The 21,917-nt window shown below is 39.9% G+C and overlaps 3 protein-coding genes across 4 annotated transcripts; 2 read left to right on the forward strand and 1 right to left on the reverse strand.

Moving 5' to 3' along the window:
• Positions 1-5,435: 5,435 nt before the first annotated feature.
• On the forward strand, positions 5,436-12,712 carry LOC139105089 (uncharacterized). The gene is made up of 3 exons (XM_070660987.1): positions 5,436-5,567; positions 8,387-9,360; positions 10,077-12,712. Exons 1-3 carry the CDS (start codon positions 5,461-5,463, stop codon positions 10,610-10,612), a joined length of 1,617 nt encoding a protein of 538 aa, XP_070517088.1. The 5' UTR covers positions 5,436-5,460; the 3' UTR covers positions 10,613-12,712.
• Positions 12,713-13,337: 625 nt separating this feature from the next.
• On the reverse strand, positions 13,338-17,825 carry LOC139105090 (haloacid dehalogenase-like hydrolase domain-containing 5). Its single transcript, XM_070660988.1, has 3 exons — positions 17,386-17,825; positions 15,911-16,725; positions 13,338-15,819 (listed from the first exon to the last, which is right to left on the reverse strand). Exons 1-3 carry the CDS (start codon positions 17,440-17,442, stop codon positions 15,507-15,509), a joined length of 1,185 nt encoding a protein of 394 aa, XP_070517089.1. The 5' UTR covers positions 17,443-17,825; the 3' UTR covers positions 13,338-15,506.
• Positions 17,826-18,070: 245 nt separating this feature from the next.
• On the forward strand, positions 18,071-21,597 carry Eif2d (eukaryotic translation initiation factor 2D). Of its 2 annotated transcripts, XM_070660986.1 has the most exons (10): positions 18,073-18,176; positions 18,274-18,532; positions 18,705-19,092; positions 19,169-19,465; positions 19,561-19,917; positions 20,001-20,143; positions 20,322-20,402; positions 20,479-20,683; positions 20,799-20,967; positions 21,039-21,597. In XM_070660986.1, the coding sequence occupies exons 2-10, from the start codon at positions 18,477-18,479 to the stop codon at positions 21,101-21,103; spliced, it is 1,761 nt and encodes a 586-aa protein (XP_070517087.1). In that variant the 5' UTR covers positions 18,073-18,176; positions 18,274-18,476; the 3' UTR covers positions 21,104-21,597. The 2 variants fall into 2 exon arrangements, with proteins under 2 accessions (XP_070517086.1, XP_070517087.1); XM_070660985.1 differs by having other exon boundaries at positions 18,071-18,532.
• The last annotated feature ends 320 nt before the right edge of the window (positions 21,598-21,917 follow it).

Here is a 21,917-nt window from a genome sequence, read left to right on the forward strand (position 1 = left end):
AAGGCGCGAGCGCGCGTGCCCGCCGCGCCGAGGTTTCGCGCCGCTCCGCCGAATCCGCCGCGCGGTGCACGTGCTAGACCGCGTAATGCAGAATTGAGAGTGCGCGCTGCAAGGCCTAGCTGATAAGTTTCCACGCGCGAGAATCTTATCACGCGGAATGCACTTCCGGGCTATCGCGCCGTAACGTCCCTCGCCAGGCGCGAACACAGGTCGCGCGTGCTTCGCCTGCAGCTTCTTCGTTACGTAACGAAAAACTATGCTTGGGAGATGTATCCGTGGGTGTTTTTCCAGGCGCGCGACGCAGCTGTACTTGGACGCTTTCGCGAATGAAACGTTTCCCTGGAGAACGAACGAGTACACGACCTGCAAGGGCCTCGACTGGTCCGTAAACGCGCGCAACACTCGACGGCGCGCGGCGAATTCAATCCGAATCGACTTCGATCGCGGTCAGGTATCCTCGTTGCGCCGCGATCGCTTTGATCATCGTAATCAAGCGTGCACATCACACCGCGCGAATCACCACTACGTCGTGAGCCGTACATGACTAACGATAAACGGAGAGCGGCGACGTCACTCCCAGCGATCGGCCCGTGCCGTCAGACTCCAAAAGTAGCCGGCGAGTAAGCCAGCCGGCGGAGAGCTCGCTCCATTGTTCACTTGCGACTTACAATTACGCTCCTCGCGCTTAAACGACGAAAAAACGTAGCTTGCGATTAACGACGGGAGCCGCGTGAACGTAACGCAGAGATACAATCGCGCGCGTCACGTTACGATACGATTGTTTACCACGTGACTTACTCCGCGGTCTTATTAATGACGAAGAAAACGAAGATAAGGAGGCGCAAAATGTCACTCGCGTTGAAGTTTAACAAGCTTCGCTATTTGTCATTAAGCCTTATCGCTTTTTTAACAAGCAAAAAGGACGATAACATCTAAATTATTGCAGCTAATTTCGGAATTAAAAATAAAAGAAAGAAAAAAAACAAAATCGTTATGAGTTATCTTCCGCGGACTCGGACTTGAAGATAACGATACGTTCGGTGCGGACGCACGCGGCCGGTGCTCGCGCACTAGGCGTTATCGAACGCGTCTTCGTCGGCGAGCTAGCGGGATGTTGGCACAGGTGCACGTAACCGGGAAATGCAGGACATTTATTACGACCTTGGCCCGAGTGCTCGAAAACGTAAAGCCGCGTGCTTCTATAACTGCGATCGCTCTTTTTTTAGAATACAGAATTTAGAAAGGGAGTAGATTAATAGTCTCGAGTACCGCTACGGTTAAACAGAAGCCAAAGTAACGTACAAGTATTTCTAATAATTTAGTCTTATTACAGTAATAAAGTTTCATTGCCGATTTAATTGCGACTTTAAACGCGTAAGAATATCAATTTGACGTTCCGAAAAAAATTAATGACGACTTGATAAAATAGTCGAGCTAGGATTTTAAATGGAAGTCCGTCGCGTGTCGGGTTTGCCGAAAGTATTGACCGTGGCCTCTAAAGAGAAATCGACCTACACGTAGCATGCCAAGTGTGTTGCGACGAGCGCAGAAGACAAAAGTGTCGATAATACGGTATAAAATCGACGTTATCAAAGTCATTCAAGTTCCCACACTTCAACTCGATCAGTTCACGATTAGCGCGTTATCCTATTTATTAATATATATTTTTTAAAGCTTAATTAAAAGCTTGATTAAACTTCTGCGGGAAAATTTGATCCCGGGCACTCGATCTTTCTACTCGATGCTCTTGTCGATTTCATCATGCAATTTAATTACGACGTAACTCGGAACGGCCAAGTTATCGAGGAGAATAACAATTCTGGCACACGTTGAGAATATCATATATCGTAATCCACGTCATGCGAAATGAGAAGCGGGCGGTGTTACTCTCGGTGCATATGCACCAAAACCGCCGCCTCCTTCTCTGCTTAGCGTCCACAAATATTGTTTACGATACGAGGAGTTATTAACTTTTATTACATCTTGCTTTTTTTTTTCCCTTTCGCTTTACGATTCGAACGCTGCAATCGCAGACGAAATAAGTGGCTTCGCTGGCAAATGACCATGATAGAGAGGCAGGGATTGAATTTTAAAACGCGGATGAACAAAAATTGCAAGCCACACGCCAATTTAACCGAGACCTTTTTTTTTTTCTACCACTCATTAGCTGATTGTACAGAAGCCGTGCGTTGAATTAAATCATTATATAAGTCATTCACGTGCGTATAGAATAATTGCGGACAATGCAATTACGTAATTTAGGTAACGACGTAAAATTGCGTAAAACTTATTTAAAAACAGTGACTTGGGAAAATCGTCTTCGTTAACGAATTTTATCGTCCGAAGAATCGAAAGCCGTAATCGCATTCGGATGCTACCATAGATGCTCCAATTCTCGTCTGTTTTTCCTTCTTTCTTTTTTCCTTGCGCAAGGAAAGGCTTGCTACTTTGCACTTTCCAAATGTGGAAAGTGCGAGATAGCACGGCGAGATTCGAAAGAGAATCGCCGCCTCGTATGCGGCGCATTGAGATCTAGCCGGCCGAGATAATCGTAGACGTCAGGAAGTTCGCGACCCCATGGATGCGAGGCTGATAAATCATTCGAGTAACCCAAAGAAACCATCGTGTGACGTAATTACATAATAGCTCGCCGCATCCGCGTGCGAACGTCCCGACACGTTCGCGTTGCAGATTAATCAACGGTGATATGCGCTCGCATAGAGACGCGTCTCTCGCACTTTCGCTCGCGAATGATTTTGTCCGGATTAGAACTGAATTTATGAAGTAGAGTCTAATTAAAACTTGTTTGAAAATTAAATTTTAATTCGAATATTTAAGATTTATTGTTTTGCAAAAATTTTACGCAAAGTTCAACTCCATCGGAAGTAGACGTATCAAGCTTCGCGTTCCTGCGTTTAATTCCGCATGCGTAATTAATTGCAACGTTTCAGTTACATTAATAGACTGCTAAGAGAAAATGCAGATAGATACAAATGATGATAATATAAATGATGATATACCTATGTAATAGTAGATAATTCGACGGTGACAATAAAAAAATCGCGGAAGAAGCGCGAAATGATACGAGCAGTTCATAATACCGCACGATTTATAATTATTTATCGTGTAATTGTGACAAAAAACGCGATAAATCTGTGTAATTAAGATCGCCTTCTCGCGTATGCATATTTATGAAAAAGCAGTGATAGAACGGTACATGCGATGAGTGAACGGGAGGTCGTGATCCTCAAGTTCGAGGTTTCGTTTTTGCAACGTGATACATTATTCGCAGCTGCTTCACATAAATAACATAGTTGAAGCGCGAACAAAGTTTATTTTGAACAGTATAATAATCAGCGGAGAAGTCCGATCACATTAATTAGCATTTATCAGTTGAGCGATCGATCGGAAAAAATTCATCTCGGCCGCAACGATAATATTGACGCGTCGCGTATATCTTTAAAGATTTATCGAGCGCCGAACGATCGCTTTTTGGTCCAGCCGCCCGGATCCGGATCGACGATGAACATCGCGGGTTTAACGAACGGTAACTTCAGCGATTTGTTTCTGCTGCCTTTCGACAATATCGGGCTGGCTTTCAGACGCGCCTCGACTTGGCACACTTAATCAATCACTGTATAGATCGCACCCTTATATATGTATGGAAAACAATTCCGCGCGAGTGGTTCGACCTCCGAGCGAGAAAAAAGACCGAGGGTCTCGACTTCTTGTTGTTGCGCGTACAAAATTATATACCGAATGCTTATCCGCGGACAAGATTTTATTCTCCAGATTACTTATCTAATTTATGGCACTTGCTACGCGAGCGCGTGAGAAAAAGAGAAAGAAACGAGCGACAGGAAGCGGAATAAAATCATCTTCGGATAAAGTATAGAGAATGGACTTTATCCGTTGCTATTTCGCGCGAAGATGACAAAAGAGAATATTTTTATTTTCGATGACGGAATATACTTGTTCAGGAACGCATGCTATTTGCGTATAAACGTAAGGATGTTTATGCAGACAGAACTTGAGAGTTTAAAAAATAAGATAAGGATTTGTAGACCGTGTTCCATTTTTTTTCTTTTTTTTTATGCTGTACACGTAATTTTATTGTGCGACTTTTCTCTTCAGATTTTATTTGATAAAGAACTCGCGGTCTCTCTTTTATTAAAGTAATCATTTAAAATTACAGAGAAATATAAATAGATATATGTCGTTTTAGGTACTCGTCATCGAGTAGAAATTAATGAAACAAAAATGATTCAAGCAATGTAGTAAATTAAATTGCTGTTAGTCGTAGTAGGTTCTTAATATTTCGCTACGGCAGATGTCGAATAGCGTCGTTTCGTTCCATCAAGTCCGGAGGATACCTGCGTTGGTGATGATAATTCGCATCCGTCCCCGTTCGCGACGTTTATGGAGGCTAAACAAATCTCGGCGGGTTGGCCGGGTCTGAGCCCGACTACTGAGGGGGTCAAATAAGCGAATTGCGTTCGAGCTCCGCGATCCTAAGTAGGTCTTTACCCGTGGAGGACCGTTATCCGACTCTCAACCTTCGACAAACAATTCGTCTACGAGCAGTTCTGTCCTTATGCAACGATCGCGCATCTCACGGTATCGACCGGATCTCGCGACACACTGCACTCGCGTCCCAGCTTCCTGTACGTCAGTCAGAGCAAGTCGATCAAAAGGCGCGATTACCGCGTTACGTTCCATCGACTCGATCCACTATGATCGACGTGGATCGGTCTGGTCAGTTTCAAGGAACCCGCACGATGATCGATGAACTTCGGATGCGGATCGACGAATAACTGAACTTCATTTTTACGCCACGGCACTCATCCTGTTATGCAAATTCGAGATGATAATACTCGCGATAACCAGATAATAAATAAAAGACGCGTAAAACAGTAGTCTGTCTTAATTTTGCGACGATAAAATATATTTCAATTTAGTCGCATCTTTAGAAGAGAGAGAGATTAAAGTCCAGCGATTCGATAATTAGTCTTCAGGTAAAGATAAAAAAAAAAAAGTGTCGCTACAGCCTTGGAAATATTTTCTACTTCTCCCTCTCTCCGTGTTCTTCCTCATTCCTTTCTCTCCAAGGTGAGCCCGTCGTTTAGAGAAAATTATGAAGATGGTCTTCACCTTCTCATACATCATCTACATATCTAGATAGCGTCTCGATGATTTATCGTCACCCACGCGGATCCTTTGGCTCGCGCAGCATCCTTTTCCGGAAATACCGGTCGACTTGGCTGGTCGACTAACCTTGGCGTGTTTCGGGGATGTCCGATGACTCGTCCGAGCTCTCGATTGCTTCGTTTCAGCCCGTTCGGGAACCGGTCCTCCCACGGAACGGAACGGCCAAGTGGCCAAGTAATTTATGAAGTAAACCGGCAACTGCCGACGCAGTCAAGGTGTCAAGGTAGGGAGTTCTCTCCCGAGGCGAAGTGAATGCCTTTCCCGGCCGGTTGGTCCCGGCATCTCAGTACTCCTGGTGCCGCACCAACTGATGGGACTCGTCGTCTTCTCGCGCGCGGCCGCGATCAAAAAGGGCGAAGGTAAATTCGTACGCCCGGGCGAGTCAAGTTTGACCTGATAAACCGATCGTTGGGCCGAGCCTCTTCGAGCGAAAGTCACGACTTAATCTCAGAAACAGCGAAATAAAACGGACACTCGGAATACCTCTCGTCGATCGTGGTCCATTAATCGTTCGTTTACATCCTTGAATATCGAATACGATAATTTTCACGTATCTCGCGTTCACACTTACGCGCGTTTTTAAAGTGAGTCAAAAGTATGAAATATGCGCGTGGTTTTGAATCGTGTTTGAAAAAAAAATTTAGCCGATTAGAGCTCTGCCGATTTTAATCCGCGAAAGTACTCGATTAATTTTGCAAGTTTTTTCGCCGTATTATCGTCAATGAACTGGGTGTAGTGTCGTCATTCTTTCCGAATTCAGTGTGCAAAGAAGAAACGAGCGGACAAATTAAGTGTGCTCCTCCACAGGATTTAACGTGGTCAAGTGCAACCGGCGGATTCTAGATATGAGATTACGTGATTGATTAGTCTTAATTAACAATTATAATGCGGTAAAAAAAATACGATGATAACTAATAATGACGACGTGCACGCGATTGTTAATTATGCGAGGCAACGCTGACAAAGTCTCGCGTGTGAAAATTATTTTATTGTCGTAAGAATCGCGGAAAATGAATATGAAAATTGTTAACAGTCTTTAGTAATTGAACTTTAATCATCCCGCAAAATACGCAAATTTATGAGAAACACTTTATTATAACTCATAATCTCTTAATGTTTATTAATATCTGTTCTATTTATGATTTATTATCGCTTTTTACGCTTATAATGTCGTCGTTCATTGAATTTCAAACGAGACGAATAAATTAAAATAATGAGACGTACGAGGTGTCGACAAGACTGAAAGAAAGAAAGAAAGAAAAATACCTTTTTCAATACTAAGTGAAAATTAAGCGTTGAATATTCGCGGACGTGATTCTTGATGGTTTAAATTATTTGTTTTCGGCCGCTTTGATTTAACTCGATTTTAGCGCTTAAGTAGAATGAATGAATGAAACCGATATAATAATTCTTCGGGTGACTGATTGAGTTTCAGGTCAATCACAATAATTCAAGTAGATATGGGTGCATCATTGAATTTCGGTCGTACATTGAATTCCCAATGGATTTAACGGTTTTAGAAAGCCGCGAAACAACCGATGAAACAGGAATGGCGCAAGGAATGGTTATAAAGTCGCAGAACAATTTGCGTTGGAAATCAATTTTCAAATGGACACTCGTTCTAAAAGATATTTTCTCCCGTTGTTACTTGTAACAGTAAAACCGTGGTATTAATGGATAATAAACGTTTAAAATAGATTGATCTTAGAACTGTAATACGACGAAGAAGACGTAATTGAATCGTAACGCAATCGTTCGCGGAAACAGGCAATTAATTCTAACGCTAAAGATTGGTCTCCGCGCCTTTCGGATCTCTTAAATATTCCCCAAGCTCGAACGGTTAACTAGAATCAAATTGAACGGCTGAAAGTTTTATGCACACGTGTTTTAATGACTTGGCTGATGTCGAAGAGCAATTAGTAGATTTGTCGCGAGCGCGACTTGCGTCGTCACGGCTTGCCAGCGCGGCGGCGCGTTCAGATTTAAAAAGAAAAAAAAGTAGGCGATTCTCAGCGACGTGAAAATGATGTCGCGATCATAAATGCCAATCTCCATACGTGGTCAACGAGGATAGTAGAAATAAATCGAGCGAGAAACGGGGAAATCGGTGGAGACCTGTCGAGTCAGAGTAAATCTTCAGCTTCCTCTGGTACGAAGAAGCGTCTAGCGGAAATGCGGAAGAGCGTTTCGCGCTCTCTAACGTGACGCAGCGGTCGTTCGTCGCACCGGATAAGCTCGGGGACCAAATACTCTCTCTGCTCGAAGGTGTGGGCCAGCACGCACGTGGCTAACGTGCTGGTCTCGTCCGTCACTCTCTCGTCGAACGGCTTTTCCCTTCCGTTTTGGGGTCGCCTTTTAACGCGCGAGTACTTTCGTTGTGCCGAATCTCGGTTTCCCGATCGAACATTTTTACCTCTACGCGAGACACGCGACAACAAACTTTCTTCGATCTTTTTTTCTGCGCCGTTCTCGCTCTTCGAGGCCTCGCTCTGTATAATTCGATCGTTAAAGATCGGAGAGATTTTTAAAGATTTCCTGGCTAATGCGGGTCTCATAAAATTGTCAGACACGGGACATTAACGTATATCGGGTTAATTAAATACGCGCAAGTCATTGAAATCATTTCCATGACGTTACGTTTGCCTGGCGGCCGGCGGAAAGTGTCACGCCGGCAGCTATTTGTGAATAGCGTACCGTGATGCGTGTTTACGGTCCTCGATCTATCTCTTCGATCGCTCGCATCTGTCGAATCCAGTTGTTAAATGATAGCCACCGCCGCGAATAATGGTAAAGGACTCGGACGAAACTGCCGCGAGCTGACATTCTCCCGTCCCGTCCTACTTACATCGTTCCACGCGGCGAGTAAAAGCACACCGGGCATTTAAAGACAATCGCGATTATGTGCTCGCGAAGCTGCATCCCGCGAGCGTCGTATCTTCTTTCTCCCGTTAAACGGGAGAGCCTTCCGTTAAAAAATTCCATGCTCGTGCGCTCCACTGGACGGTAGTTCGACTGCCGACTTTCTTCCCCAAGAATGTCATCGTTAAAATTTGTCATAAGAAGTCCCGTTGTGAAGTTACCGCCGTCGGGAATAGCCGGCGTAGCAAAACTCGGCGATAAGCTATTATTATTCTCTGAATTGTTTCTTCGACACTTCATAATTATCTTCTCTTTTCAGCATCATGATCAGGCTCGCGATCTTCGTCGTCCTCGCAACCGAGCTGGCGAACGGCCAGCTAAACTACGAAGGAAACCCGTTTACGGAGTATACCGAGTACATCGCAGAGGAGAGCAATCTTTCCGAGAACTCCGCCAGGAAAATCGACGCCTCGCTCGACCTCCCAATTGCCGCGGTATCGTCCCGCCCACAGAAGCTGTATCCGGTTGTGGAACCGGAAAACCGGCGCTCGCAGCATGCAGCGGAAGCTGAAACTGCCGCTCGACAGTTTCAAGACTCTTCCGGAAACTCGCCGATCAGCCACGCGCACATCGCGCTAAACACGTTTTTGAACTCCAGAACCCCTGAGGAATCTCGCCTGTCTCTCGATCATTATCTCCGCAGCCAACGCCCGCCGGAGGATCAATCGCGCTCCTCGGACACGGTCATCGAGCATCAATTATCGCAGTCTCTGCAGGCTCCGAGTTCCCAATCGATCTCTCAAGTGCAACAGCAGCAGTCGCTGGTCCCTCACGTGCAACAACAATCGCTGGTCCCTCATGTTCAACAGCAATCGCTGGTCCCCCATGTTCAACAGCAACAATCGCTGGTCCCCCACGTCCAGCAGCCGCAGCAGGTGCTGGTTTCTCAAGTGAGCCAGCAGCAGCAAGTACCGTTGCCGTCGCAAGTAGATCAAGTTCAACTAGTGCCGCAGAACGATCAGCGGCAACAGTTGTTGCCGTCCACCGGCCAAACTTACGGCTACGTGGGACAGCCAGCTGTGGTCCAAGCAGTGCAGCCTGTGATCAGAACACCCGCGGGTGTCGTCCTCGGACAGAAGGTGCTGCAGCCCGTGCCGCTCGTACCCGCTTATCAAAGCAGGAACGATATGATGTCGGCGATGTGGCGGGAAAGAATGAGGAGGATACGTGGAAAGCACTTTCCCTTCGCTCAGCCCAGGATAGCCCCGGCTTTGTACCAAGGGCCCATCGCAGGTGAGTGCGCTTCTCAAGGAGAAATCACGATAAAACTATTTCGATAAGAAGCCAAAGTTTAAGAAAACAATTTTTTGCGAGCTGCGAATTGTATAAAAAAAAGTTTGTCTCCTCGAGAGATCTTATCGAGTATTTGCATCTATTATTCATGTTTTTTTTTCTTTTTCTTGTAAAATAGTGGTTTTTTATTCAATCAAAGCCGTTGTTATTTAAATTATTCTACCTCACACGTGGAAATATTTATTTTATGTACGTAATTTAATCTGGGGGAGGCACGACTTTTGACGCTATAGGAATGCGAGTTACATCACGCTGTATATTTTTAATTAATTTATAGAACAAAAAAGATTATATGAACACTTTTCGTGACAATGTCTCGTTCTTTTATTTTTCTTAGACTGATTTATACGCTCGCAAATTCATAAATTAAATCTCCGTAGCTGCATTTGAATATAGAAACCTGATCTTATCCTCGATCATTTATCACGTCTCTATCGTGAAAAAAATTAGCGTTCTCAGTCTCATAACATATATTGACTAACCGCGTGATGATCAATCGATAGCTTTTCCTTTCAAAAGCGACAGCGCACTATTTTCACGCTCGGTCAGCGTGAACGCGTGTTTGCGTGATAAAGTACACACGTATACGCTGAATATACCGCGGGCAATATAGAAAAAAAATTTTTTTTAACAAGATTGCCGTCTGAATGTTACAGTACCGATCAAGGCGAAGGCTCCGGTGGAAGTAATTTACACGAAGCCACCGGGTCTCCATCGGGGACCACCGATTCTCAGCAATCCGCCGATTCCTTACGAAGACGCGAGCGCTTGGTTCCCCGAGACCGACCAGCCACCCTCTCAAAAAGACGTCTACTACTCGCAGTTGTACGCGCAGTCCTACGACCCTCACTATTACAATTACATCGCCGCGACCGGTAAAATCCGGCCGTACTTGTACGGGAAGCTGGGGAAGCACCAGGAAGAACAGGACGACGGTATCTGGTCCGAGCTGTATCGCGGCTTCAAAAAGCACGGTCTAAGGAACATCATGACGCCGACCTTCCTCCTGGGCATGACCCTCCCGGTGGTCACTCTCATGCTCTCCGCCCTCGTGCAGAAGCGGTCCATCGGGCGCTCCGACGGCGCGAGGGACCTCCAGGACGACGCTCTGCAGGAATATCTCGAGAGGCTGCAGAGAGCGATGGAGTGTTACGGTGGGAATTCTCGAGACGCGAAATCAGACGGGTGCTAAAACGAAAGGGTGGCGTTTACCTTCCGTCAGGTAAATCACGCGTGAAGAAATAGCGCGATTCGACATTGCGTCAGTAATTCAGGCACCGAATTAAAGAATTTGGTACCGAACGTTTATTGAGATACTTTAAATGTCTCTACGTAAAATAAGATCGCCGCGAAAAAAAAAAAAAAAGAAAAAAAAAAAAAGACGAAATACGAATTTTTGCTACTTGAATCGCGAGTGGTAACGCTCGTAAAATCGCGCGTGCTTTGTAGACGTAAACATGTAATTGTATCTGAGCGGAAACCGACCGCGTTGATCAAGCATACGACAATCAAACGGTCGCTTCCGGCGGGAAACACACGTCAAAAAAAAAAAAAAAAAACAAAAAAAACGGCCTTTTAAATTCGCGACTCGCATTATTCTCGCCGTGCTACTGTACGCTACAACTATCTAACAAGCCGCTGTAATACAAATCTAATGACACGCAAACGTGACGCGTTATTAGTGTGTTACGTAAGACTTACGTCTCTCGCTCGTCTGTCGCAAGTCATTAGGTGTTACGTGGTGAAATAAAAAAAAAGGAAAAAAGGGAGAAAAAAAGAACTACCGCGGCTTTCCTCCGGGTTAAATTTAGAAGAATTAAATAGCGATCGGCAAGCCAGACTTGCCGACCTTACCGCGTCAACCTGTGTGTATATATTACGTGTACTTAATATATTAAAAATTAATATATAATATACTCCCATTAATTAAAGCGCACACTGCGCGTACTTTGTTCACTGCTCAACGATTTCCCACATTGTCCATCAACCCCGAGAAATCGAGCGCGGAAATCTTCCTTTCTTTTCCTTCTTTTTTTTAGGGAAAGGAAGGGAACGAGGCGCGATAGTGAAACGTGAGAACTAAACTTTCGCATTTCAATCGTCGCTGCAACACGTTCGCCGGATGAAGATAAATCGGGAAAGAGAATAAAAACCAATTATCGCTCCAATATTCGTCATTTCACATAATTATTCTTCATTAACGCGATGTACTTTTGTTTCGTAAGCATCTACAAATCGAGAGTGGCTGCAAAATATTTCGCCATGAAAGACAAACGAGTGATTTATCTCTTTTTCTTTTTTCCCCCCGCGATGCAATCGAAATCGCGACTAAGCAGAAATGGGGCTTCTAATCTTGAATGCATATTGCAACCTAAGCCTTCTATCGCGTATAGATGCTCCTTTAATTTACGACCTTATTAATATATTAGTTCAGGTTAAAATAATTGACCTTATTTTAAACTACTAATCCCACATCGCGCTCGCTAGAGCTGTCATATATTTGAGCTGTCTATTAAAAAATATATTACATCAGTTTCGAAGTGCATCCTTTTATATAATACCGCGACGCGAGCGTTAAAAAGTAATTTGACACGACTAGTGGCCTTATGCGGGAGAGTTGGCGCGCGATATAGTTTAAATTTTGATTGAAATTGAAATGCACGGTAGCACACTGAACATTTCGAGAGCATCTCTCTGGTTTGTCAAACGTAAACAAAATTCCGTTATCTGCGGCAGTGATTAATCGAATTAGAAATTTGTTTTCTTTCGTATCAAAGATATAACATCTGACTGAATAACACGCGATCCAGTTAAATATATCAATGTTGAGAATATAATGAATTTAATTTTAATTCGTGATAAATTTTATACATATAAACACAAATAAATTAATAGCTATTGTGCTGCGGTGTAATTAAATATAATATTGTAATATGTGTCTAGTATTTCTTCGTGCACAACGACTACGAAAATTTAAGCGAGAAAAATTAATTAACAAGCAGCAGAATAAATATATGCTTGTAAAGGATGAACTATGTTCGTGATAACTATGTTCACAGTTTAGAAAGTAATACTAATCGGATCAACACATCAGGATTAAGCTGGTCATGCCGGTTATGCTAGTTCCGTCTGACGGGATGCAGTATATTACGATACTTCCACAAAGCAGCTCTCAATGTAGAGCGCTAAAAACCTGTCAGCGTGTATAAACCGTTAACAATAAAATGTAGGTCATGTATACGAGTGCCTGTTTTTAGCTAAGCCGACAAATGTTTAATAAAAAAAAATATAATGATATTTTTATTCATAGTTTACGCTATCCTTCAAAAATTTTTATAAAGCATAATTTAAAATTTGATATTAAAAAAAATTAATAATAATTTCGCAAAAAGCTTTTTTAAAATATGCCCGCGTGTATGAATAAAAATTAATTAAAAAACACTTTAACGTGTAACGTTTTATATTTATTAATTGATCACTTTTTTTTTCAAGGTGCAAGAATATAAAATGTGAATTTTGTGGAAATACAATTTTACGCTCTAATGAGTTGAAGTGTCGTTTACGGTTTTTAATTTTTACAGTATCAGATTGGAAAAAGAGATTTTATTTATGTTATATAAATTTACTAGTCTATTCAAATCGTTACTAAATTGATCACAATTAAATTATTTAATTGAATTTATTTGATGGTTCATGGGTCATGAGACCCAGACGTCGTGCTGTCTGAGGAGTGAATAATTACGCCGCTGACAAGACTATCATACAAATTGCACTGAGTATGGTAAGTATTGCACGAGAATACCAATTCTGCATGGGTCTGATTAACTAATAATTCAAAAATCTGGTACACGTTCGAAATGTAATCTTTCATGGGATCTTGTCGAGGACCGCAGCGGGAGAAATAAACAGACTTGCAATTTATTAAAATAAATTCTAATTTGCTCCGTGAAAGTCAGAGGCTACATTGTGAGAATTCTAAATTTGATATAATTAAGAGATATAGCATTGATATCATCGGTACAATCTAATTCGATGAAACGCGACACTTTTTAAATACAATAATTGTCTTAAATTTGAGAGAGAGAGAGAGATACACTATATTAAGTGATGTTTATGTATTGCATATGTAAGTGTGCGAATATGTAAAATATGTAAATGATTTTAAAAACAAATATCACTATATATGTATATTATATACGAATATTATACATATAAATTTATATAAATTGTATAATTCCAAAGATATATAAATATATGTATATAAATAAAAAGTAATGATTAAAAAAAAATAATTAAAAATTATACACAGTATAATGTGTGCATTATGCATGTACGTGTCGGTATTTAGTATAATGTATCTCTTTTTTTTTTTTTTTTTTTTTTTTTTGTTAACTTTAAGTGATACTGGCGACAGAGGCAGAACTTTTATTGGCATGTGATCGTTGTAGCACTTTGACCGTTGTACGATACCTCATTGTCACGAATGAGTGGTAAGCCGGTTTGTTCACCTTATTTAACCGATCAGTCTTTGTCTCGATGGACATTAACGCGCTGATAATTACATTTGATTTTGTCGTTGCATCGAAAGCGCATATAAGGGCGAGTACAAAATATAAATGTGCGCTTTTACCTTTCGATCAGGTAGCCGCCAGTGTATACGACTTTTATACACGTATGCAGAATGTCTCTACACGCACGAATGGCACTTTAAGGAATTATTTCAGTTTAGAATTGAGTTATTTTAACAAAATCATTATTAATCATTAATTGATCGTTGAATAATCTATTTTTTTTAAGTATCATTTATATATTTCAAGAGAAACAAAAATATAGAAATTTTCTCTGTAGAATTATATTTTAGATCTTTAAAATTAAAAGACTGCATACTATATTTTCTTAAAACGATCTTTTACAAATTTTACGTACATTATTATTTCCAAAAATTATTAATATAATTAATGCAGAATAAATTCAAGTCAATATTTCGAATTTATTCATTTTATTATATTTATTTTTGCGACAAAGGCAACAATTTCCCTTAATCTTGATCTACTGCAACAACTAAAAATCTTTTCTATTCTTTTTTCTTTTATTCACTCGCACTTGCTAACGAGCTGCATTTCAAGACTAGACTATATATGTATATATTATAAAGTATAATCTATATATTTAATGTAGGTATAGATTATATCTCTGCATATGTATAATGCTCGGAACACAGTGTACATTAGCTGCGATTTTTAAGAGCAATTGAATTGAAGTTATGCTCATTATTTATTTACTATATGAGCGTATCACTTTGCATATCTTGCATTGCTTTCGACTAACAGAGCACAGCGCATTTTGCGAACAAAATATGTTCAGCTCAGTACCGTACAACTACGATATAATTATTATTTATAACAACACATGCTTTAAAAACGGTTTACAGGGTATTGAATCTTCTAATATTATAAAATTTATGTGTTAAACAGTTAAAGAATTATACCCAACACGCCTATTTAATTTATTGTACATAAATTATTTTAATAGTCATAAATGTGCTAAAATTCGTAATAAAAAGTCTTTATACATGTGGATATATATTTATACACACATGTGCATTTATCGTCTCTCTCTATATAGTATATATATTTATTTATATATACACACTAATATAATAGTCATATATTTTTTCATTGTTCTATCTACAATATAAATTCTATCTGAATTAATTTTGTTCTCGTGTAAATCTTTTCTCTTTAATTGATACAATTCGCTACAACACGTTATAACTCGATTTATTTTAAATAGGCAATAAAAAAGGAAAAAAAAAAATTAAAAAATAAGATGTAAAAAATTCAGGAAACTTTGAAAAAAGAAGCAAATAAGTATATGCTATATTTTTATAACGAATCATAGCCTCTCCCGCTATTTTCTGTTTCTGCGCGGCGAAACATCGTCTATATAGTAAAGGTTAACATTTTCTAAAAGATTATTTGCTATAATACTCACATTATCTTGCACATTCCCTCTCTCTTTCGTTCTCTCTTTTTCACCAGCGATTATCGATATGAATATCTCAAGGCTACTTATTATATACTAACTTATTGAAACTTTTCTTCGTTAAACGCAAGATTAATAGCGTGCCCAACGTCCTTCACGATAAAAGCCGGCTTACATAGGCCATCGTCGACCGGCAAGAAGTCTCTGGGGCTGTGTTCAGGTATAAACTTTGAATCTCGTTGATGCACGCCGGTCTCGACTAAAATGCTAATACAGGCCTTGGCGCTGGGGTCTTTCATGTTCTTTCCAAGGAGTTTCTCGAGACTGCGGGTTTTAGTACCTTCTCCAGATTCGTAGCGGGATAAATACTTATCGTATAAGTTAGCGCCGAAAATATCGGTGTTGATATTGTCGCTAGAAAAATTAGATATAAATTATTATATAACATAATTGTAAATTTAAATCTGCTATAAGCATTAGATAAATGATTATACTTGATACATACCCAATAGCATAAATCGTGTCGATATTGTCAATGCCGATGCTTCTGGCGTGATTAACGAGCATTTGATTAGCATGGTAATATGTAATCTCACTAGGTTTTCCGACTAGAGCAGCATATGTCATATCTTTGCCTGTGACTTTCTTGTATAAGTTTTCAAGACACAGCAAGAAGGCACCGTGGCCACATCGCGGAATCGGTGCCTCCGATGCCCAAAGTAAATCCATATTGCATGCCAACACTGGAATGTGCGGATATGGAACAGCAGTAGGCAATCCTGTCGGCATACCGTTGGTAATTAGAAGATCTACCATTAATTGCAACGACGTTTCCCAATTTACCGGTTCGTTCAAAAGAACGAGTCCCTCGATTTGCGGGAAGCTCGGATCAATTGGCCCGCAAATTGGATTTCTTTTCTTGATATTTATGTAATCTAAGCACGGAAAATTTTTCACAAGCTCGTCTATAGTCGTCGTCTTCTTGAAGCCTAATTCCCGGGCAATGTCCGTTATTGGACCTTGACCCGATATCAAAACTTGCTTATCATGTAGATAATCGAACATTTGCAATGGTGAATGAGCCAGAACAACTTGCGACTCTGTGACTTCGACGCCAATCCATTTCGACAGCTCTGCTGCTTTCTGACTGCGCAATGAATTTCCACTGTTGGTGACAAATAGCGTGGGAACTCGAAATTTTCCATTGTCCCCTTTAAGCCGCTTGAAACTCTCTTTTACCGGCGGTAGTACTTGTTTTCCACGTATTATAACGCCATCGATGTCAAAAAGTAAACCAAACTTTGGTTTTGTACTTAAACGCTGAAAACAAAAGATAATTAATTCATGTAAAACTAAATATAATACATTTATTTAAACATATACAAAACTTTATTATAAAATGTAAAGAACAGAAATTTTATATAAAAATTGTAATAATAATGAATTATTAACTTGAATAATAAAATAATGTGTGGTAAATGGATTAATAAAAAAAATTCTAACAGTTGTGTAAATTCAACATTCTTTGACGAAGCGTCTCAATACATCTCAAGAACTTTGATCAAGGATACTTATCAATCAAGGTATCGATAAATGATTTATCAGCGTTTAATGATAAACAAGGAAAAATTGCAGAAGCAAATCAAATGCGAAGGGAGGATAGATACGACTTTCGACGAGCGTGCCATATCGTCGAAGGGACGTTCCATGGTCTCGTAAAACTAAAAATAATGCACAATGGCATGATTATGAAAGACCATTACGTAAAATATGAACAATAATAACGCACAGTGATGACACACGCGCGCGGCGATGGCGCGCGATCTTCGAGCAGGCCAAGAAAAAAAAAAAAAAAGAGAGCAGAAATGGAGGGAAAACAAAAGGAGAGTCCAGGGATCGTCGGGAGATCGGGCAGGTCAAGAATCGGTAAAATCGATCGCGGAAAAGAAAGGACCGCAGAAGCGGCTGGGGAAAACTCACTCTGACTCCGGTGAACCTTGCGACGTCCAGGCGCCGCAGGACGTTGCCGATCGCCATTGTCTCCGCGTTCTTCTTTCAATAAAGGCAAGGCACCGAGGCGACGACGTTGCGCGCGCGCGCGCGATTCCGTCGCGACGACCTCAAAACGCTCGCGAGCCGCCCGCCGCGGCTCGATTCTGCATAATGACGCGCCGTCGAGGTTATGTCGACCTCGCGGCGCACACTTCGCACGTACTGCTACTGTTCCGTTCACCTGCGGTCGCTCGCACGTGCCGAAAGAGGACACGACACATGCGATCGAGCAGCGGGGAAGGGAACTGGGAGAGTGCTCTTTCCGTCAATTGCACTTCCTTGCACTCCGCGCGCGATTGTTGCGAGAAGAAAAAAGAAAAAAACAAGAGTAAAGTCTTGCGAAATGACAAATCAGCCTTGGACTGATTCTTCGCAAATACGCATGCCAAAATATTGCATGGTAAAGAAATTTATTAATTTTCGTGTAGTGCACTTTGTGATTGCGTTGGCGAGGACGTAGATTAATGTCTTTAGCGTTAACGTGTGCACAAAGAAAATTAGATTAAATGCATCTGACACAGTTAGAGATTTATTTATGCAATTCTGCCGGTTGAATGCCGATTAAATTAATTAAAGTTTGATCAAAGTCCAAGAGTGCAGTTTGTTCTGCACTTTTCTAGGTTGTGTGATGCGTATACGTACATGTGAATAAAGAAAGAGGAAGAAGAGAGTGAGAGAGAAATAATAGAGCAAGCAAAACAAATTTTATTACGCGAAGCGTGCGCATAGTTTGTTCTAATTAAATTAAAATATGCAAAATAAAAAATTAATAAATTACTCTAACGTGACTCTGACTCGAGATCAATATTTTCATAGGAAATAACAAAATATATGTCTTCCTCCATCGTCTGTGATGTTGGCAGCGCTTCCACCTCCATGTAATATTGTGCGGATCGTTCCGCGCAAGATTTATCAGCCGCTATCAACGGAAGTAAATAAGGATGTTCTGTATGGCAGGACGGGGTTAGGTTTAAACGTCGTACCGTGTACTCGCCGAGCGGAGACTTTACCTGTTCAACATGTTTATCAAGCCGTTTAAAGTCAAAACCAATTATCAGCTGAAAGGAACTGAGAGGTTTGTGGAGCATATTAAAATTTTGTTTCGATAATTTTTCGGTTTCTCCAAGTTATATCTTATGCCGAATAAACATTTCTTTTGCAAACATATTTTACATATTCTCGTGAGAAATATAAGAAAATTAATTTTTGTAACTTAGTCTATTTTTAATTATTGCTGTTTCTTTCAGAAAAAAATTATGTGAGGAGGTATTGGTTGCATATCCAAGATTGTCTGATGAAGAAATTCAGCTACTGTTGCCTAAAAAAGAGTCAATCAGCATTATGAAAATAGTCACGCATAATGGACATGTTGGTAAAGTTTACTGTGTTGCCAAGATACCTATGTTTTTTCAATTGGATCCATATGACACTCTTCTTTTTCCTACAATTTATACATTATGGCATCATCCACATTTGTTAAAGTCTTTTACAACACATGCTCCAGTTGTGTCTAAATTAGTAAAAGGAGCAGATCTCATGTTACCTGGACTGGTTTTGAAGGAACCAGTGACATTGTACAGCTTTGGTAAACTACCAAAAGGTACTCCAATGTCAATCAACACTGAGGAAAATAAGGTTTGGTTCTGTACTATTTTATTCGTTAAATATATCTGAAAATATACAGAAAACAAAAAAGTTTTTTTTTTTACAGGCTGCAGTAGCTGTTGGTGTAACTGCACTTTCCAGTGAAGATATGTATTTAGCAGCTGGACATGGAAAGTGTGTAGAAGTTTTTCATGTGATTGGTGACATGCTGTGTCAATTAGGCAAACCACCTTTAAGGCCTGATTTAGGATTACCGAATATTGACAGCTCTGCAAATTCATTAAAAAATATCGAATCGGTTAATCAAGAAGTTATAGATCAAACCGAAATTGTCTCGGTTAAGTTGGATGAGTTAGAATTGAGTAAACCCCTAAGTGACATTAAAGACGAAGTTATTTCTACGGTAAATATACTAAATTCTCTTAATTTTCTCTAAAACTCTAAAAAGATTCTCTTAAAAATCGACAAAAGTAAATTGATCTTTTTTATGTCTTTTAGGAACATGTAGAAGAAGGAGAAGAAGAAGAGGAAGAAAAAGAAAGTGTAGAAACTGAAAATGTACAAATTTCAAATATCGTTGAACCGGAAGTAGTTGATCCAGTCCAGGAAATGGACAGGCTACTAGAATATTGTTTCTTAAAAGCATGTAAAACAACAGTGAAAGTCACTGATTTACCGATGTTGTCGTCCAACTTTTTCAAAAATCACCTATTGACCGCTTGTCCGCCGGGTAGCAATGTCGACGTGAAGAAATCTCGGTACAAAAAGCTATCGGTTTTTTTAGCTGAAATGAAAGCCAAAGGATTAATTAATACGTCTATTACAAAAGGCGTCGAAACATTGCTGTCCATTAAGGTAATATTTGTTTGTTGCAACGCTATTTTTAGAATACAAGACTGTCGCTTAATTAAAATATAAAATTTTAATATTTATTTAAGTTTGATCATCCGCTTGTAAAAAAATTAATCGTCACCGAAGAACCAATCACGGCTGAACCGGTGGTTTCCAATAGCGCTGTCGTATCGGAATGTTATCGAGTGACTGCTGATGTTCTGCCAGTTTTGTCAAAATTTGGCTTTGAGTAAGTACGGTAGGCATAGCACTTGTTGAGTGACATTATTTTATCGCGATGGAATATAATAGTAAAAATACTTGCCAGTAATTACAAAAGTCGCTGAATGTTATATCGTTATAATATATAAATATGTACGTTTATGTTCGTGTATGTTAACTTTAGATTGAATATATGATGCTTTCAGAAAGGGTGACGTAATGAAGAGAGCCGAGATCAGAAAATATTTTACTGAATACGTAAAGGTGGAGGATTTGCAAGATGGAAAGTAAGTTAATAGATACTTTATGCATTAACTCGATTTTTCACTTTCTTTTTACATTAATAAATGTCCAATTTTTCAGGATATTAAAGTTGAATCCTGTATTGGCGGGAATCATGCGAACTAAAGTTCATCAAGAGACTGTGACGATGGAAGATGGAATAAACAAATTTATCGGACGCATGACGCATATGCACGAGGTTACCCTCGCAGGAAATACTTTATTGCACACAGGAAAACTGGAACCAATTGATATGAGAGTAACAGTACGATCAGGTGGAAAAAAGGTAAAAGAAACGTGTTTGGAAGAACGGTATTTAATTATTTGGAATTATTATAAATTATTTGGAAGAAAGGTATTAAATATTTTTCTTTTTTCTAACGGCATCGTACTTTTTGCAGGTAACATTGGTGAATAATCTAGAAACGTTTGGCATTAATCCAAAAGAATTCAGTAAAGAGTGTCAGAGCATTGGCGCGAGTGCAACAATCACCGATGATCCTGGAAAAAAGACTCCTAGTGTTCTTGTTCAAGGAAATCAAATTTTATATGTGTACAAATTACTCACAGGTAAGTCGCTTTGACTTTAGTATTTTATAATCACGCAAATTCTATGTAACTCTAATTTTTATTATTTTCAGAAAAATATCAGATAAAAAAAACCTACATAAGGGGCTTAGAATTTGCTCCGAAGAAGAAAAAATAAATCATTGTGAGAAAATAGATGTTTTAATGATTCTCAACTTAAACCACTCCCTGTGGTTTTAATTTATTTTTCCTTGGAAACTTTCAAATAGATGTTTAATGTATAATGACATGTGCAATTTTGATGGAACAAATTCATAAATTGAGGAATCCTGCCATTTTAATTCAAACGTTTTCTAATAAGTTAAAACAAGAATTAATATTTACCTTTGATTCGAGAAAACGTGACGAGATATCATCAAATAAAAGCAATTTAGAAATACACAACATACTATCAAATCTCCTAAAATTATCCAAATCCTAGTATCATTTTTATTATATACTATAAAGCGTACGCTTCGCGCTTATTATTTATTATATATTCTTAAAAAAATACTTCACATTTTATCATTTTCGGCATTGAACTACAGATGTTCTGTATTTCTATATTAATTATTTCTCTTTTACTTTCTTCCGCACGAATAACGAATTGTTAAATAAAGACTGTTTCTATCATGCGGATTAATCTTAATCTCGCCTCAACTCGCTCTGTATCATTTTTTTGTTAGAGTTAGAAAGAGATAAAAACCGAATTGAGCCGAAGTAAAAGATAATTTAAATTAATATAAATTTGATTTTGGCGCACTTTAAATAATTGGTCAAGCGAGTCGGCCATTACATTTCAGTGCCACCATCTGCATTTTTCCTGGACGCATCGTAGAGGCGCCAAAAACGCAGTTGGTAGTATTAAACGTTAACGACTGAATTGTTTAACCGAAAGCTTGGTGGAAGCAGATCGTAATTGACGAATATCACAACGCATCCGCCTGCTGTAA

The sequence above is a fragment of the Cardiocondyla obscurior genome, linkage group LG08 (genome assembly GCF_019399895.1).
Source record: "Cardiocondyla obscurior isolate alpha-2009 linkage group LG08, Cobs3.1, whole genome shotgun sequence".
NCBI lineage: Eukaryota > Metazoa > Arthropoda > Insecta > Hymenoptera > Formicidae > Cardiocondyla > Cardiocondyla obscurior.

Coding starts and splice junctions, on each gene's coding strand:
- LOC139105090 (XM_070660988.1), bottom strand. CDS start 17,442: ATGGCGATCGGCAACGTCCTGCGGCGCCTGGACGTCGCAAGGTTCACC. Junction 16,726..17,385: donor CAAGGTTCACCGGAGTCAGA/GTGAGTTTTCCC, acceptor TTTTGTTTTCAG/CGTTTAAGTACAAAACCAAA. Junction 15,820..15,910: donor GACACGATTTATGCTATTGG/GTATGTATCAAG, acceptor TAATTTTTCTAG/CGACAATATCAACACCGATA.
- LOC139105089 (XM_070660987.1), top strand. CDS start 5,461: ATGCCTTTCCCGGCCGGTTGGTCCCGGCATCTCAGTACTCCTGGTGCC. Junction 5,568..8,386: donor CGCGATCAAAAAGGGCGAAG/GTAAATTCGTAC, acceptor TTCTCTTTTCAG/CATCATGATCAGGCTCGCGA. Junction 9,361..10,076: donor GTACCAAGGGCCCATCGCAG/GTGAGTGCGCTT, acceptor TGAATGTTACAG/TACCGATCAAGGCGAAGGCT.
- Eif2d (XM_070660985.1), top strand. CDS start 18,477: ATGTTTATCAAGCCGTTTAAAGTCAAAACCAATTATCAGCTGAAAGGA. Junction 19,466..19,560: donor AAGACGAAGTTATTTCTACG/GTAAATATACTA, acceptor TATGTCTTTTAG/GAACATGTAGAAGAAGGAGA. Junction 20,144..20,321: donor TTGTCAAAATTTGGCTTTGA/GTAAGTACGGTA, acceptor TGATGCTTTCAG/AAAGGGTGACGTAATGAAGA.